Below are 18,426 nucleotides of genomic sequence, written 5' to 3' on the forward strand. Positions count from 1 at the left end.
TAGCGTGCTGCTCTCACAGCCGACCGGAGACGATCTTCCTCAAGGAGCGTTGTGTCATCTTGCCGCTATCGCTCTTGCTCAAGCTCATCATAAGCGAGCACTCGAGGTGACCCGTATATGAGTTCCGTGGGGAGAACTGCTTCTGCCCCGTAGACCAGGGCAAAGGGTGTCTGGCCGGTGGCTCGATTTGGCGTCATTCTGATCGACCAAAGAACTGCCGGCAACTCGTCAATCCAGCGCCTTCCACTCTTGCGCAGCCTGTCAAAAGTCTTCATTCTTAAGCCTCGCAGAACTTCAGTGTTTGCTCTCTCTGCTTGGTTGTTGCTTCGTGGGTGTGCCACGGAAGTAAAACAGACCTTGCATCCGAGATCCTCAATGTACTGCATGAAGGCATGGCTTGTGAACTGTGTGCCCTTGTCGGTGATGATCCAGTTGGGTACCCCAAAACGGCAAACTAGCCCCTTGAAGAACTTGATGGCTGACTGCGCAGTCACCTTCCTCATCGCTTCCACTTCTGGCCACTTTGTGAACTTGTCGATTGCAACGTACAAGTACTCAAAGCCCCCGACGGTATGAGGGAAAGGGCCCAATATGTCAAACCCCCATATCGAGAAGTGCTAGGAGAGAGGGATGGTTTGAAGAGCTTGAGCTGCTTGATGAAGCTTCTTCAAATGAAACTGGCACGCTTCACACCTGGTTACTAGTGCTGTCGCATCCTGGAGGGCAGTAGGCCAGAAGAAACCTTGCTGGAAATCCTTGCCAGCAAGGGCTCTCGACCCTATGTGGGAGCCACATATGCCTCCATGTATCTCTGCCAAAAGCTCTAGTCCTTCCTCCCGGGAGATGCACTTCAATTTCACCCCATTCGGTCTTTTTCTGTATAAGACGTTGTCAACGAATTGGTACAGAGCAGACCGGCGAGTTACTCTCTCTGCCTCTTCCTGCTCCTCAGGAAGCTCTCCTATTTGGAGGAATCGGACGGTGTGCTACGCCCATGCCAGAGCCCGTGGCTCGACGACAAGGACCAAAGGCATCTCTTCTGCCACGGAAGCGGTCATCTCTACGGTCATGTTCTTTGATCCGTTTAGGTTCCTCAATCTGCTCGATGGCCTTGATCTTATCTGGGTTTGCCTCAATCCCGCAGTGCGACACAAAGAACCCAAGAAGTTTGCCGAACGGGACACCGAAAACACACTTCTCAGTGTTCAACTTGAGGTTGATCTTGCGCAAGTTTGCAAATGTTTCCTCCAGATCTTGCACAAGTGTTGCTTTGTCCTTGGTTTTGACCACTATGTCATCCATATAAGCTTCCATATTTCTATGTAGCTGGGGCTCAAAACCAATTTGGACTGCTCTTGCAAAGGTTGAGCCAGCACTCTTCAACCCGAAAGGCATCTGTAAAAAGCAATACGTACCACATGGGGTGATAAACGCTGTCTTCTCCTCGTCTTCTTTTGTCATGAAGATCTGGTGGTACCCTGAGTAGGCGTCGAGGAATGATAACAGGTCACACCTAGCCGTGGAGTCAACAATCTGGTCGATGCGCGGTAACGGGAAGGGATCCTTTGGGCAAGCTTTATTGATGTCGGTGTAATCAATACACAGTCTTCACTTCCCGTTTGCCTTGTGCACCACTACCGAGTTGGCCAACCACGTCGGATGGAGCACCCCCCTTACCAAGCCTGCCGCCTCTAGTTTTCTGATCTCCTCTGTGATGAACTCCTGCCTCTCCAGAGCTTGCTTCCTGACCTTCTGCTTGACGGGCTGTGCATGAGGACAGACAGCAAGATGGTGCTCAATCACTTCCCTGGGAACGCCGGGGATGTCGGAGGCTTGCTATGCAAACACATCGACATTAGCCCGCAGGAAAGTGATGAGCTCGCTTTCCTATTTGCTGTCGAGGGTGGAGCTTATAGTGAAAGCTCCCCCCGCGTCGTCCTCCTTGACGGACACCTTCTTGGTCTCTGCTGGTGCAGCTCTGGATTAATTGCTCTTGCCGGTGGAGCTCCCTGACACGTCCTCAACGGGAGCGCAACGCCCCGAAGAGGTGCGCTTGCCGGAGTGGGTGCGAGGGGTCTCGCCGGTCTTTTTCCCTCCCGGGACTCCGTTGGTAGGAGCAGGCACTACTAGGAAAATGCTTATACGTAGAACTTTACCAATAGCTCCTGTTTAGGACCCCACGCTACTAGTAAATACCAGTAGCGTTTGGTACAAAACGCGCTGCTGGTATTACTTAACAGCAGCGTGGGTTTTTTGGGCGGCGCTACTAGTAAATGTGCACACCACACCCCTGGATTAATACATAGTAGCAGCGTGGGTGATCAACCCAGTGCTACTGCTAAAGACATAGCGGTAGCGCCTGGTGTGCAAAACGCGCTACTGCTATTTCTTGTACCTGTTAACTAGTGGGCCCATTTAGTAGCAGGGGGTGTTTACTAAGCCACGCTACCACTCACGGGCACACCCATCCGTCTATCTCGCTCGCTCGATCCCCATCCGATCCCCATCTCGCTCTCTTTGTTGCAACTCCTTGCCGCCGCAGCCACACACGCCGGCCGCCTCGCCTCACTCCGGTGACTCCTGCCATCGCCAGGCATGCTACATCCTCCCCTTCGTCTGGATTCAACACTCATGCCCACCAGCAGCCCTCCCCCATGGCTAGGGTTTCGGGCGCGGTGGCCCCTCTCACTCCGGCGGTGAGGGAGCTGGTGCTGACGCAGGGGGAGCGGCGGCGGCGGTGGGAGGAGGATGAGGAGGTGTGGTGCCAGATGTTCGGAGGAAGGGCGGCGTTCCACGCGACGGCACCCGCAGCCGCGCTGGGCCAGCAGCAGTGGGTGGCGCCGGAGCTCGACCGGTGGCTCCGCGAGAGACAACCGCTCTGCCAGCACCAGCTCCTCTCCTACGCCCGCAAGCTCCGCAACTTCAGACATCACAGGCACGCCCTCGAGGTAAGGCAACGCGGCTATCTACAGGTGGATTGGTGATTGAAATGCAAGGAAGGGTTTTGACTAACTTCAAGTGTAGTTTTAGATTTTGGCGACAGAAAACCTGAAACTTTATTCTGTTACTGCAGCTGCCTTGCTCAGGTGTGATTCGGCTTCTTATTATGCTATAAACATGAGTTGCTGCTGATTCAGCTGCCACCTTGACATAGGTTAAATTCAGTTGGTACTTTGTTTTTAATATGTATAAAAAGGAGTGGTGTGAATTCCACCAACTGAATCTCAGTCTAGTGGTACCAAATGTTGGCTTCACCAATTAGTCTAAACTAGCAAATAGATTCTGATGATGATTGATAGTTTAAATTAGCCGTCTCCAGCTGCTACCTTAAAATGCTGATGCCTGGGGATAGTTTTAGCTCAAGTGCTGTTTTGTTTAATAAACAACAGCAAACATTTAGTGCAGAGAGGATTACAATGCTTATAGTGTCTGTCTTCACCATTAGCCGCTTTGCCTGTGCAATCTGCGCAGGTACCCTACCCTGTAATTTATTCATCCAGTTACCAGTATACCAGTAAGTAACTCATTGAGTTTACATGCCCCCGATAAAAATTCAGTCTGATTTCTGGTAAGCCTTATTTTGTGGCACTCGGAACCCCACCCCAACCCCGCAGTTAGTTATGCATGTCTTTCGAAACTGGGCAAGGGAAGGTAGAAATGATCTTGGGAACGAGGATCACATCTCAGGGGCAGTGCGGAGGCAAAGATTCACCCTCCAGGCTGCTTTTGGGACTGAATCTAGGAGGCTCTGAAACTTTTCTCTGTTTGGACACTATTTTCTCTTGCCCTTACAATTATATGGACTTGAATTTATATACTACCTACAACCTTCACTAATAATGGTAGGAACTAGTACAACTCGGTGCCTTTTTTGTTTCAGTCCGGCTGGAGAAGAAAAGCTTCTGGAGCGTCCACACATTCGTCCTCCTGCTGCATTAATTTTGGCTTGTTCTCTGAAAAAAGACTCTGTTCTGATTGTGTTCTTGTGAAGTTGGAGTTGCATTAATTAGTGTTTTCTGTGTTCACATAATGGATATAGAGCAAGGGGTGGGCTCAGCTTGAAGGCTGGGGACGGGCATCGATAGACTCCCAGTTCTACGGGGCACAAATCATCGCGACGCGAACACCGGACTGTAACATTGCCATCGTTCTCACTGGTGAGGAAACCAGGTGGCCTTCTCACCTCAATCTATTTCTTATTGTTGCTAGGTTCCCGTGGCACTTGCACACAGCCAGGTGATCTTATTTCTCTAATCAGGATTGAAGCACATAATATATTCTTTCGGAACTAAACCCGTCTCAAGGTAAATACTATAGGAAGCACTCCATATGTTCATGCCATCCCTGAATACAGTAATATACAAGATTTATATTTTGATGTATATATATGCGGTATGTCTCTTCTATAAAGATCAGTGTGAAGAGTGTTTGTCCATTGGAACATGTTTTTCCTCCTGATTTAGCGTCTTAGTAAAATATAACTATCTAGAAAGTATTTTATAGGATGCCACATTCAGACTTCTGTAGTAAATTATTCATAGCCTTACCATGATGGTTGGAGTTTAGCTCATGCATGAGGAATACTAATTATTTCTCCCACCGTTTTTTTGTAAAAAATACTGGTTTTCCGGTGTTGTTTATTGCCTTCCACAGCCATGTCCTTTGGTGAGCTCTTGATCTCCCTTTCCTTTTTCTATTCCCCGACCTAGGCCTTTGAGCTATGGCTGTTTAGATGTTTGGCAGACACTTGTTGTTTCTACATGTAGCAGGTTTAATTCAAATTGTCTTGTATTATGTGTATTTGCATGGTTGCTAGTAAACTGTGAAATTACCTTTGACAATTAACCTTAATCATCGCTGAAGAAGATAAAGAGGTTTGCTTATCTCTATTGTACAGTCGTGATAGTGCCAAATGAACCCATGCTGAACAACTCATACTGCTGTTCTGTGCGTTACAACTTAAGTTGTAACGCACAGGTAATGTACATACACTGCATTGCATCCATGCTTTCAAAATTTCAAATGTTTTTGGTTCAGCAACAACAAGTCACAACCAAAATCTTTTGCGCCGGTTGATACGATCATTGATATTGTCTTCACCTTTTTGCAGGTACTGTGACCAGGCAGGAGAGATAATACAGGACTACCTCCATGCCACTGGAAATGCTATTTAAGCACAAACGTTCTTCAAGCAGGAGAGATAACGCATGACTGCCACAGCCTGGTGGGTGTCATGCTCTTCGATCCCTTAGAGGCGGACTTCAGTGTGAATCCCGGAGACTGCATCGCACAGAAGATAGTCCAGGTGATTGCGACACCGGAGGTTGCCGAGGTGGACGACCTCGACGTCGACACCACCGTCTGGGGCGAGGGAGGGTCCGGGTCCATTGGAGTTTGAACTCCGGGGCTTGGTAGATACATCTAGAGAAGTGGTCTGGTTTGCGTATGATGTTATTGGGATCACGTGTCTTTTCAATTTGAGATGTTCAATGTTGCATACATGAATGCTCCAAGTGCTAAGATGGTTATGTGATCTTTGCACTAGACGTGTCTTGAATTCCATCCATGAATATTGCATCTAATTTTTATTTTTTTAATTTGTAATTAGTTAGCAGTAGCGTTGTGGCAAAATGGAGCGCTACTAGTACTTACATAGTAGTAGAGCTGGTTCAGAATAGTAGTAGCGTGGGTGGCCGGCGCTACTATTAACTTTTTAGCTGTAGCGTGGGGTAAAAAACGCGCTAATGCTAAAAAATAGCTTTAGTGTCGTAGTAGTAGCGCGGTACCCCGCGCTACTAGTATGCAGAAAACCAACGCTACTAGTAGTGCTTTTTCTAGTAGTGAGGTACCTTGGCGGCAGCTGCTGCCACTGCTTTCCGGTAGAGTTGGTCGGCGCAAATCAACGCGTCTTTCTTATCGGAGGGGACAGTGATGATGTTCATCGGCCCGGGCATCTTCAACGTGTTGTAGGCGTAATGTGAAGCCGCCATGAACTTGGGTAGTGCCGGGCGGCCGAGGATCCCGTTGTAGGGCAAGAGGATCTCGGCTACATCAAAGACAATCCTCTCCGTCCTGTAGTTCAGCTCGCCTCCGAACGTCACGGGTAGCGTGACCTTTCCCTTTGGCTGGCTCCTCCCCGGGTTGACCCCTTGGAACGTGCCCGTCTCCTCGAGGTCTCCATCAGGGATCTACAGCCTCTTGATCACAACAGGCGAGATCAAGTTCAGACCGGCCCCGCCGTCAACCAGCATCTTCTTCACCTTGAGGTTGCGGATTGTTAGTGAAACCAACAATGGCAAGCACCTGACCGCAGCAGTGCGGTCAAGGTGGTCCTCGGTGTTGAAGATGATAGGCGTGCTGGACCTCTTCAGCGGCTTTCGTGCGTCGAACGACGGCTCCACCGATGTGATCTCACGCGCCCACTGCTTGAGCTGGCGGTGGGATGTATGCAGCGAGGCGCCACCATCGACGCACATGGCTTCTGTGGCTTTCTGGAACTCGTGGTCGCCGGACTCATCGTCCTCGTCGTGATCATCGTCTTCCTGCTTCTTGTCAAGGCCACGGGCGGGCCTCTCCTACTGATTATCTTTGCCGCGGCGGCCTCCTTGGCCGCCATGCTTCTTGCTGGATCCCTCGGCACCCTCTTGGCCCTTCTCCTTGTCCCGCCGCTCATACTCGGCTTTCTGCTTCTCAGCGAGCAGCTCCACTTGCCGGCAGTTCTGGAGGTCATGGCCCATCTATTTATATGAGTAATATCTTTTATGGTCATGCACCCTTGAAGAGTGGTCTATTTTTATTAAATCTCGATAGTAGTGATACACATATTCATAATGTTGAAGCCAAAAGATGCAGAGTTGATAATGATAGTGTAACTTATTTGTGTCATTGCCGTTTGGGTCATATTGGTGTAAAGCGCATGAAGAAACTCTATACTGATGGAATTCCGGAATCACTTGATTATGAATCACTTGGTACTTGCGAACCGTGCCTCGTTGGCAAGATGACTAAAACGCCGTTCTCCGGAACTATGGAGCGAGCAACTGGTTTGTTGGAAATCATACATACTGATGTATGTGGTCCAATGAATATTGAGGCTCGCGGCGGGTATCGTTATTTTCTCACCTTCACAGATGATTTGAGCAGACATGGGTATATCTACTTAATGAAACACAAGTCTGAAACATTTGAAAAGTTTAAAGAATTTCAGAGTGAAGTGAAAAATCATCGTAACAAGAAAATAAAATTTCTTCGATCTGATCGTGGAGGAGAATATTTGAGTTGCGATTTTGGTTTACATTTAAAGCAATGAGAATAGTTTCGCAACTCACGCCACCCGGAACACCACAACGAAATGGTGTATCCGAACGTCATAATCGTACTTTACTAGATATGGTGCGATCTATGATGTCTCTTACTGATTTACCGCTATCATTTTGGGGTTATGCTTTAGAGACGACCGCATTCACGTTAAATAGGGCACCATCAAAATACGTTGAGACGACGCCTTATGAACTGTGGTTTGGCAAGAAACCAAAGTTGTCATTTCTTAAAGTTTGGGGCTGCGACGCTTATGTGAAGAAACTTCAACCAGATAAGCTCGAACCTAAATCGGAGAAATGTGTCTTCATAGGATACCCAAAAGAGACTATTGGGTACACCTTCTATCACAGATCTAAGGGCAAGATTTTTGTTGCTAAATACGGATCCTTTCTAGAGAAGGAGTTTCTCTCGAAAGAAGTGAGTGGGAGGAAAGTAGAACTTGATGAGGTAACTGTACCCGCTCCCTTATTGTAAAGTAGTTCATCACAAGAACCAGTTCATGTGACAACTGCACCAATCAGTGAGGAAGCTAATGATATTGATCATGAAACTTCAGATCAAGTTACTACCGAACCTCGTAGGTCAACCAGAGTAAGATCCGCACCAGAGTGGTACGGTAATCCTATTCTGGAAGTCATGTTACTTGACCATGGCGAACCTACGAACTATGAGGAGGCGGTGGTGAGCCCAGATTCCGCAAAATGGCTTGAGGCCATGAAATCTGAGATGAGATCCATGTATGAGAACAAAGTATGGACTTTGGTTGACTTGCCCGATGATCGGCAAGCCATCGAGAATAAATGAATCTTCAAGAAGAAGACTGACGCTGATGGTAATGTAACTGTCTACAAAGCTTGACTTGTTGCGAAAGGTTTTCGACAAGTTCAAGGGGTTGACTACGATGAGACTTTCTCACCCGTAGCGATGCTTAAGTCTGTCCGAATCATGTTAGCAATTGCCACATTTTATGATTATGAAATATGGCAAATGGATGTCAAAACTGCATTCTTGAATGGATTTCTGGAAGAAGAGTTGTATATGATGCAACCGGCAGGTTTTGTCGATCCAAAAGGTGCTAACAAAGTGTGCAAGCTCAAGCGATCCATTTATGGACTGGTGCAAGCCTCTCGGAGTTGGAATAAACGCTTTGATAGTGTGATAAAATCATATGGTTTTATACAGACTTTTGGAGAAGTCTGTATTTACAAGAAAGTGAGTGGGAGCTCTGTAGCATTTTTGATATTATATGTAGATGACATATTGTTAATTGGAAATGATATAGAATTTCTGGATAGCATAAAGGGATACTTGAATAAAAGTTTTTCGATGAAAGACCTTGGTGAAGCTGCTTACATATTGGGCATCAAGATCTATAGAGATAGATCGAGACGCTTAATTGGACTTTCACAAAGCACATACCTTGATAAAGTTTTAAAAAAGTTCAAAATGGATCAGGCAAAGAAAGGGTTCTTGCCTGTATTACAAGGTGTGAAGTTGAGTCAGACTCAATGCCCGACCATAGCAGAATATAGAGAGAAAATGAAGGTTGTTCCCTATGCTTCAGCCATAGGCTCTATCATGTATGCAATGTTGTGTACCAGATCTGATGTATGCTTAGCCATAAGTTTAGCAGGGAGGTACTAAAGTAATCCAGGAGTGGATCACTGGACAGCGGTCAAGAATATCCTAAAATACCTGAAAAGGACTAAGGATATGTTTCTCGTTTATGGATGTGACAAAGAGCTAGTCGTAAATGGTTATGTCGATGCAAGCTTTGACACTGATCCGGACGATTCTAAATCGCAAACCGGATACGTGTTTATATTGAACGGTGGAGCTGTCAGTTGGTGCAGTTCTAAACAAAGTGTCGTGGTGGGATCTACATGCGAAGCGGAGTACATAGCTGTTTCAGAAGCAGCAAATGAAGGAGTCTGGATGAAGGAGTTCATTTCCCATCTAGGTGTCATACCTAGTGCATCGGGACAAATGAAGATCTTCTGCATTAATACTGGTGCAATTGCCTAAGCAAAGGAATCCAGATTTCACAAGAGGACCAAGCACATCAAGAGATGCTTCAATTCCATCCAGGACCAAGTCCATGTGGGAGACATAGAGATTTGCAAGATACATATGGATCTGAATGTTGCAGACCCGTTGACTAAGCCTCTTCCACGAGCAAAACATGATCAGCACCAAGACTCCATGGGTGTTAAAATCATTACTGTATAATCTAGATTATTGACTCTAGTGCAAGTGGGAGACTGAAGGAAATATGCCCTAGAGGCAATAATAAAGTTATTATTTATTTCCTCATATCATGATAAATGTTTATCATTCATGCTAGAATTGTATTAACCAGAAACATGATACATGTCTGAATACATAGACAAACTTAATGTCACTAGTATACCGCTACTTGACTAACTCATTAATCAAAGATGGTTATGTTTCCTAACCATAGACATGTGTTGTCATTTGATTAACAGGATCACATTATTAGGAGAATGATGTGATTGACTTGACCCATTCCGTTAGCTTAGCACTTGATCGTTTAGTATGTTGCTATTGCTTTCTTCATGACTTATACAAGTTCCTACAACTATGAGATTATGCAACTCCCGTTTATCGGAGGAACACTTTTTGTGCTACCAAACGTCACAATGTAACTGGGTGATTATAAAAGAGCTCTACAAGTGTCTCCAAAGGTACATGTTGAGTTGGCGTATTTCAAGATTAGGTTTTGTCACTCCAATTGTTGGAGAGGTATCTCTGGGCCATCTCGGTAATGCACATCACTATAAGCCTTGCAAGCAATGTAGCTAATGAGTTAGTTACGGAATGATGCATTACATAACGAGTAAAGAGACTTGTCTGTAACGAGATTGAACTAGGTATTGAGATACCGACGATCGAATCTCGGGCAAGTAACATACCGATGACAAAGGGAACAACGTATGTTGTTATGCGGTTCGACCGATAAAGATCTTCGTAGAATATGTAGGAGCCAATATGGGCATCCAGGTTCCGCTATTGGTTATTGACCAGAGAAATGTCTCGGTCATGTCTACATAGTTCTCGAACCCGTAGGGTCCGCACGCTTAACGTTCGTTGACGATATAGTATTATATGAGTAATGTATGTTGGTGACCGAATGTTGTTTGGAGTCCCGGTTGAGATCACGGACATGACGAGAAACTCCGGAATGGTCCGGAGATGAAGTTTAATATATGGGATAATGTTATTTGGTCTCCGGAAGGGTTCCGGAATTCACCAGAAGGGGTTCCGGATGTTTCCCTAAATGTTTGGGTACGAGAACACGTTATTTGGGCCAAAGGGGAAAGCCCACAAGGTTTTTGGAAAGCGTAAAAGGAAGTTTTGCGGAGTCCAGGGGCCAGACGCCAGGGTCCCTGGCGTGTGGGTCCAGACGCCGGGAACCCTGGCGTCTGGCCCTGGAGTTCGAGAAGGACTCTTGCCTTTCGGGTGAAACCGATTTTGTGGAGGCTTTTACTTCAAGTTTCGACCCCAAGGCTCAACATATAAATAGAGGGGCAGGGCTAGCACCAAAGACACATCAAGAAGCACCAAGCCGTGTGCCGGCAACCCCGTCCCCTCTAGTTTATCCTCCGTCATAGTTTCCGTAGTGCTTAGGCGAAGCCCTGCGGAGATTGTTCTTCACCAACACCGTCACCACGCCGTCGTGCTGCCGGAACTCATCTACTACTTCGCCTGTCTTGCTGGATCGACAAGGCGAGGACGTCATCGAGCTGAACGTGTGCTGAACGCGGAGGTGCCGTATGTTCGGTACTTGATCGGGGCAGATCGTGAAGGTGTACGACTACATCAACCGCGTTGATAAACGCTTCCGCTTAGAGATCTTCAAGGGTATGAAGATACACTCTCCCCTCTCATTGCTATACATCACCATGATCTTGCGTGTGTGTAGATTTTTTTTGAAATTAGTACGTTCCCCAACAATAGTAAATTCATAAAAATTACTATTTTTTTAAAAAAATATGAAATTTCACGGTATGAAACTTAGTCGACCATTCTACTCACGTCTGAAGTTTTTGTGATGTGTCTTCACCCATAGTATTCTTAGTGAAGAAAATAGAACTGTGACAATAGTATTCATCAAACAGTGTTTTTTAATATAGCTTCAATTTTGTCATTTTTTCTCAGATTACCACGGATGTGGTTTCTTCGTGAAACTTCATACACGTTAGAAAAATAAATTTAGATTTTTTATTTTTTTCTAGTATTTTTATGAATTTACTATTCATAAGGGACGTGGAACCATGTTCATCAAATCCGTGTCAGTAGGACAGAGGCATTTCTCTCACAATATAATTCCACTGCTCCGTTTCAGCAGGTGAAAAATAACTGGCTCGGCAAGCACAGTCCACAGTCCGCTCCATTACGATAGTACGACGGCGAGAGCGCCGCCACCTTCTCTTTGAGCCTAAGCCACCTATGGTGCCGCCGTGAACCACCTGGGAGGGGAAGGGAGAGGTGTGGGTGCTAGAGGAGCTCGGGCAATTTATCGCCAGTCGAGGCGAGTGGATGAGGATGGTCGCCGCGGACGAAATCCCTAACCCTAATTTCCATGGGCGGCAGCAGAGGTGCGGGCAGCTCTCTCTCACCCACGCATGACAAGGGAGGTCCACCTGCAGGTCAAAATTACCGTCGACTAATGCCATGTCAGCTGCAAATCGAGACAAACCACCTAGAGTTTTTTTTGTCCAGTATGGATTTGTTTAGGGTGTTAAAAGAGCAGAAAAATAGATGAGGGGGTAATGTGAACCATCAATTTTATTCAGGATACTAGTAAAATGAACTTTTCTTCTTGTTTAAATGCTTGTTAGGCAAGTTTGTGAAATGGCCTTTGTTCTCTTTCATGTATTGCAATGTGATTTGATGCACTATTATATATTTTCCGATGGAACAATTGTATGTTCATGCGTCATAGATTAGCTCAGCATGAAAGTAATCTAATCACCAGCAAAAAAAGGGAGTAAGCTGATCATAATCAAGACAACTAGCCACAAGGGGATTCATACTAATTGGCATCATGCACACGCGAGGTTGCTGCACACAGACATATTATTGGTTATAAACAATGGCAACTACGTAGTAGGCCAATTCATACCCAAGCCTCTAAATCCGGCAAGGTTTTCGCTCCAATATTCACCACTTGGTTGAAAATGACCTATGGGTAAGTTTGGACGTGGCACGTGCCTTTTTTTTGTTACCTGGCGGGGTACAAACGCCTTGTGTATTCAGTTATTTGATTCAAATTTTTTGAACTGATGTGATGGTTCTTTTGGTTGGTTTAGCATTTTTGATTGCATGTGGGGCAGTTTGTACGGTGGCGTGGTCATTCTGCTTCCATGCTTCCTTTCATTTCTACTAGATCAGCAGCGCGCCTTGGCGCGAGCAGCGCGCCTTGGCGCGAGGGTGCCGGTTTCAACAATGTGCCCATGCATGTAATGGTGAAGTTAGTAGAAAGCCAGGCTTATCATATGTATTCAATCAGGATAAAAAAATAAAAAAATATTCAAGTGTATTCGGAGCAAGACATCATCAATAGATACCAAAACTACAGATTCAAGTGTAATCGGAGCAAGACATCATCAATGGATACCAAAACTACAGTACAACACATCTCCATAGCCACCAGAATGATAGTACAACACATTTGAAGAATGGAATGTTCATATACAGGGTAAATTAAAGGATGCAATGTTCATACACCGGTAATGGGCATGCGCGGTGGACAGGTCCGGTCGTCTTGAACAGCAGTGTCAGAGAGAATGATGACTCTCATTGTGTTCTCATTGAGCCCGAGTCTCAGATGGCCTTGTGAAGCCCAAGATGCTCTACCAGGAGATCAAGCATCATTCTAACTGGGATCCTTACAATGCTTGTCTCGGCCTGTGTCATAGGAAATTTCAGAATGGTTATATAATTTTTCAGAGTACTAAAGTTGACAGCAGTTGGTTTTATACCATGAAAACAAAGGTCTGGGTAACTAAAGGACAACAATCTTTGTTGTGCAAGAGTTTTATTAGATTCTTACTGTCCTGTTCGACAATTGAGATATAGTAATTGAAAAAAAATCAAATGCTACCGTGAATCATAAGATAAACCAGCAGAAAATCTAAAGCCTAATCATCGGACAAAGTCACACACACAAGCAGATCGCTTCAAGTATTGTACAAAGAACAATGGCCTAGGAAACCAATCCACAATCCAGCGAGTTTGCTACAAAGAAAATCCTAAGGACAACCTGTACACACTCATACGCAAGTGTCAATTCTGGTGTTTCCAACTTTAATGATAGGCTAATCGAAACGAGAGGCCAAGCAGTCCTGGATAATCATTTTGAAAAGTCTAATTAGACAATGTTAAGTGCAAGAGAGGCAAGGTGACTAATTCAACAATGCGCCAGGAACGGACAGAAAAAGATGATTGCACTCACACGTCCATTGTAGTTCTTGTAGTCCTTGTGTGTTTTGCATCAGGCAGACCAATGTTACCAAGAATGGCATTAACCATAGACTTTGGGCTGATCAGCTCTTCAGTTAATGAGACACCAAACGATTCGATAGGTATAATATATTTGGAAACAGGATGTGTCAGGCCAGGCTCAAAAACAAGAATGACACGATAAGTAAGAAAACAACGGTGGCACAAGTTAATATGTGAATAGGTGGCCTTTAGATCGTTTAATAGATTCATTATGTGAGTATTCATACTAAGTAAAACTCAATACCACAACTAAATTATAATCAATATATTTGGAGTATTCTCTCTGAAAAGGGCAGCATTTTTATACACAGCCCGAATAACAGTAAGATCACTCACGTGAACCCTAGATCGATACTACTGAAGTACAGAATTTATAAGCGACCGACAGCTCGTGTTTACCTTGTTCATTGGTGGCACCCGCCCGCACAGCAAATAAAATCATTATTTTCACTAAGATCTCACAAGGGAACATGAAAAACTATCAGGTACCAGCAAATAAATAAAAGAGATCTCCCTGACCAAGCCCACACTCTCACTCTCTCCCATAACTTATAAGAAGCCAACCCAATAGTAGCCATGCAGTTGAAACTTTAGAACAACAAGCAAACACCATGATGATGCACACAATCAGGGAGGGAACCAAGCCTACCAAATCGAAACACATCGGGGATTGAGAACAGGGGCAGGGGAGGAGACCTTGATATGGCGCAGCTGGACCAGGCGCGAAAGATGTGGACGACGCCATCAGGATCAGCCCCATACATGGCTTGCACAAGGCTGATCATGAATTGCCTGCTTGGAATCAACAGTGGAACTACAAAATTCTTCCTATAGAATTAGAAACACAATGGTCATTTAAAATCATGAGAAATGTTGCTGTAAGACATGCTTATTTTAGTCGGCATTTATTTTCATACCTTGAGCACTCACCCAAGTCTGGGGCATGGACATGATGGTGATGAGTCGTGTAGAAGTTTGCGATCACTGCCAAAATACTACCTAACTTGTAATAACCAGAAGAAGAGGCCTGTATTTCGACAAAATAGTGGTTAATGGATGGACATATTACGGTGCTAGCAGACAACATTTTTTTTAGTTTGACATAAAAGCACATTTCCAGTTCACCATGAAGCAAATTAAGGTATGCCTTGCTGCCGCGCAACGAATGAGACAGGAATGCTACTATGAACACAGGTTATATATGTGAAAATCAATAATCTCTATTTTAGAAACACCACTCCTAACTGGAGCATAAAACATGACAGTAGAAGCATGAGCCTCCAATGCTTCTGAATTTTCTTTTAAACTCTACTTCTAAGCTTTTTAGTCTACTGTGATTATCACTTTGATCGATATACACACGTCGACTTCTTAAATAATAGAACTGGACAACTGCCATGCCATCCAACATCACCATGACAATTAAGGTGTGGCCCTACATTTTTTGTTGACAGAAATACAAAAGGAATGAAACATAAAAGGCCGTATGGCCACAATAAAGCATACCAGAGGAATAACTTTGAATACCTATTCCGTATGGTAATGATAGATCCACACATTGATTCTTCACCGCCGCTTGGTCGCTGTACAATCTGTGGACACCGCTCGCCATCTTCTACTCAAATCCTCTAACGCCCTGCAACCAGATATGTTAACTCTCCAAACTGTCAGAGTCGCTGCCTCCTCCACTAAAATGAGTAGTGTTGTTGTGTACAAAAAATATTAATTTCAAAAGGGAGAATATAGTGAAATCAAAGCTTCTCTGAATTGTGATGTCAATAATCTGTTGTGGGAGACAGTCTAAATATCACAACCAAGACAGTCTGTAATGAAGTTTCTCTTAAATGTTATTTTCCATGGAAGTGAACATATAATTCCTCGGATAGAGAGATATAATGAGATTCTCGAAGAACACAGTGATAGAAGCACCAAAATCACCACTAAATATGCCAGTTCAGCATGCACAAAAAAAAGAATGATAACCTCGGAAGGACAAAAAAACAGGCCAATAAACTTGGGATAGAAAAAACAGGTCAACTAACTTGGAAGGAGACCTATCATGATGCAGGCATAAATGACTCTTAGTAGTGAAGTCTTGTTGCTATTTTATACGATAACAACACATAACCTATCAGATTTCCTTATCGGTAAATGTCTGTTTTTATAGTTAATTTTGAACTCAGCTCGGTCGAAACATATATTGCATTTGTTACTCCTTTTGTAACAGCTTAATTGGTGGCAGAAATTACAAGTAATCATGTCAGAGCCTCTACACCATCTTTGTCACCCAAGAAAATGCATATATCCAAAATTACATAAAAGTAACCATATGTAGAATACATGTTTACCTTCTCCAAAGTCTAACCTTAACTTTTACTGATTGTCACTTTCCTGTAGTGTGAAGGGCCATTTGGAAACAGACGAATTGAGCATTATCCATGGTAATTGGCACACATACACACGTTGTTCTTTGTTATTTCTTGTCGCAATCTCTGTATATATGGAGTTATAAAGCACAAATTGCCAGCTCTATTTGTCATAATCCATAGCATAGATCAATATGAAGAAAAAATGGAAGAAAAGATGCAGTAACCTGAATAGCTCAGTGAGCATTTGACAACTGAAGAATATAAGATATGCCAGGGATCTCCATCTTGTCAACTCCATGGAGAAAAGCATGCGTCATCAGCACGCACAAAAAAACATAGAAGACAAAATGCCTTCCTGAACCATGTTTTATCAATAGACAAACTTCTGGTGGTAACCAAATGGCAGCAAATTTTCATAATTCAAATAGTTGCTATGCCTAAATGAACAAAGTTCAACACTATTACAAGCTTGTCGAGAAGATTGCAAGGCAAATCGATGCAAAACTATATGTAAAAAAGAAGGTGGCAACAAAACAAATTAACCCCAAGTGCTTACTTAGCAAGGAAATAAGTTACAAAGCTAACAAAACATGCATCCTTCAAAGTTCACTTACATTTAGTCTGGTGCATGATCCACAAAATGCAGTGGTGACAGATAGAATTGGGGAAAGCTTCAGAACAAACCAAAGAAAACAAAAGGAAATGCCCGCTCAATGGCTCAGATTTATGGAAGATGGCTATAAACACTGGAGCATAAATAACCCTAAGCAACACCTTTAGATATACAAGTAAAAAAGGGTCTAGGGTTCATTGCATAGTGGGCTCAGATTCACCTTTCCTCGATCATATAACCTACCCCCATCATCTCTTATCACCAGATCAATCTGTTTATACAGTGGAGCTGCCCTGCTTATCACTCAACAAGAATGACCATCCAAGGACAACAACAAGTATCACATGATCAAACAGGATTCTTGAGACAAGAGGGAGGATCCAACCTGATATGCACAGGTGCCACGATTGCTCAAAGGCACACTTATTTCAGCCACGATTAATCATCATCGCCCTAGCATGAACGCCACTGATCAATCTAGCAAATCGAGGAGCATGGTCATATGACCAGGGCATCCACATGTAAACCAGAGCATCACATGAGCTCCCTATGATAGCAACTAAACATGAACAGCAGCCTGGAAACCCTAAAATGGCATGGATCCACAACTATAGAGCTCAAGTAGGAACCGATGCATGAGTAGGACATAGAGCATCAACCAGACGAGCGCCACATCAATATAGCCATGGCCATGTCCCATACAGTAGCCGAAATAGAGGAGTAGGAGGAAGATGGACCTCACCGAGAGAGGTTGTAGCCGAGGCAGTACTCAGTGCGCGCCGGGGTTGCGCCTGAACGCCATCCAACCGGCGAGGAACCGCGTCGGAGTTGCGCCTTGCACCATCCCGCCGACGAGCACAAATGCATCAAACAACCTGTGTAAAAAAGGCATCGTTGTTTATCAGAAACAATTATTTAGGAATTACTATTTAGCACAAATTATACACACATCCAGCAGCACCATGAATTCAGTTGTAGAAAGATACCACAAGCAAGACACAACCATCCAAGAAATGAAATATGCAGCACCACCACTGATTTATCCAACAAAAGCATAGGATAACACAAGCAGCAGCACGACAAGAATCAGTGTTATCTCTCTAGGGGTGCACGTGCTATAGCTGCTACTCTGCCTCTATTTTCAGCGAACGGAGCTTTGATCTTTTATGTCCATGCCTAACACAAATGAACATGGAGAAATGAACCAAGGATTTCCTTGCGGTGGCCTATCAGGGTCTTCTAGTTTTATTAATGTCACAAATGCCACGAAAAGCATTTCCAGTCTAACAGAGTTATTTTAACGTGGCACTATTTCATGGCCATTTTTTACTTAGTTCACCTTACAGGTTATTAAGATGACACCCCAAGTGCACAATTATTAAAATGGAAGAATTATAGCATCAAGTGGCAACTTTGGGCATAAAAGTATACTATCGAAGTGATAATGTAGGGAGTGGCAGAAACACACCTTGCTTCTCTGGGACGCCATGGACACAGGAGCAGCAGCCTAAAAAGTTTGGGGACACCATGATCTTGTCCAGCTCCGCGACGATGGCAACCTGCAAGCCAAGACGATGGGAGGAGGAGTGGTCAGAG

At 44.4% G+C, this 18,426-nt stretch overlaps 1 protein-coding gene and 1 long non-coding RNA gene across 4 annotated transcripts; one reads left to right on the forward strand and one right to left on the reverse strand.

The window, feature by feature from the left end:
* The first annotated feature begins 2,467 nt into the window (after positions 1-2,467).
* Positions 2,468-5,454, forward strand: LOC123087094 (uncharacterized). Of its 3 annotated transcripts, none has more exons than XM_044509004.1 (3): positions 2,468-2,948; positions 4,040-4,170; positions 5,111-5,454. In XM_044509004.1, exons 1-3 carry the CDS (start codon positions 2,655-2,657, stop codon positions 5,172-5,174), a joined length of 489 nt encoding a protein of 162 aa, XP_044364939.1. In that variant the 5' UTR covers positions 2,468-2,654; the 3' UTR covers positions 5,175-5,454. The 3 variants fall into 3 exon arrangements, with proteins under 3 accessions (XP_044364939.1, XP_044364945.1, XP_044364934.1); XM_044509010.1 differs by having other exon boundaries at positions 4,040-4,157; XM_044508999.1 differs by lacking the exon at positions 5,111-5,454 and having other exon boundaries at positions 4,040-5,096.
* A 9,091-nt stretch (positions 5,455-14,545) lies between these two features.
* LOC123087115 (uncharacterized) lies at positions 14,546-15,486 on the reverse strand. Its single transcript, XR_006441254.1, has 3 exons — positions 15,376-15,486; positions 14,766-14,875; positions 14,546-14,676 (listed from the first exon to the last, which is right to left on the reverse strand). It is a non-coding gene; the product is annotated as an uncharacterized lncRNA (long non-coding RNA).
* Between the last annotated feature and the right edge of the window lie 2,940 nt (positions 15,487-18,426).

The sequence above is a fragment of the Triticum aestivum genome, chromosome 1B (genome assembly GCF_018294505.1).
Source record: "Triticum aestivum cultivar Chinese Spring chromosome 1B, IWGSC CS RefSeq v2.1, whole genome shotgun sequence".
NCBI classification, from domain to species: domain Eukaryota; kingdom Viridiplantae; phylum Streptophyta; class Magnoliopsida; order Poales; family Poaceae; genus Triticum; species Triticum aestivum.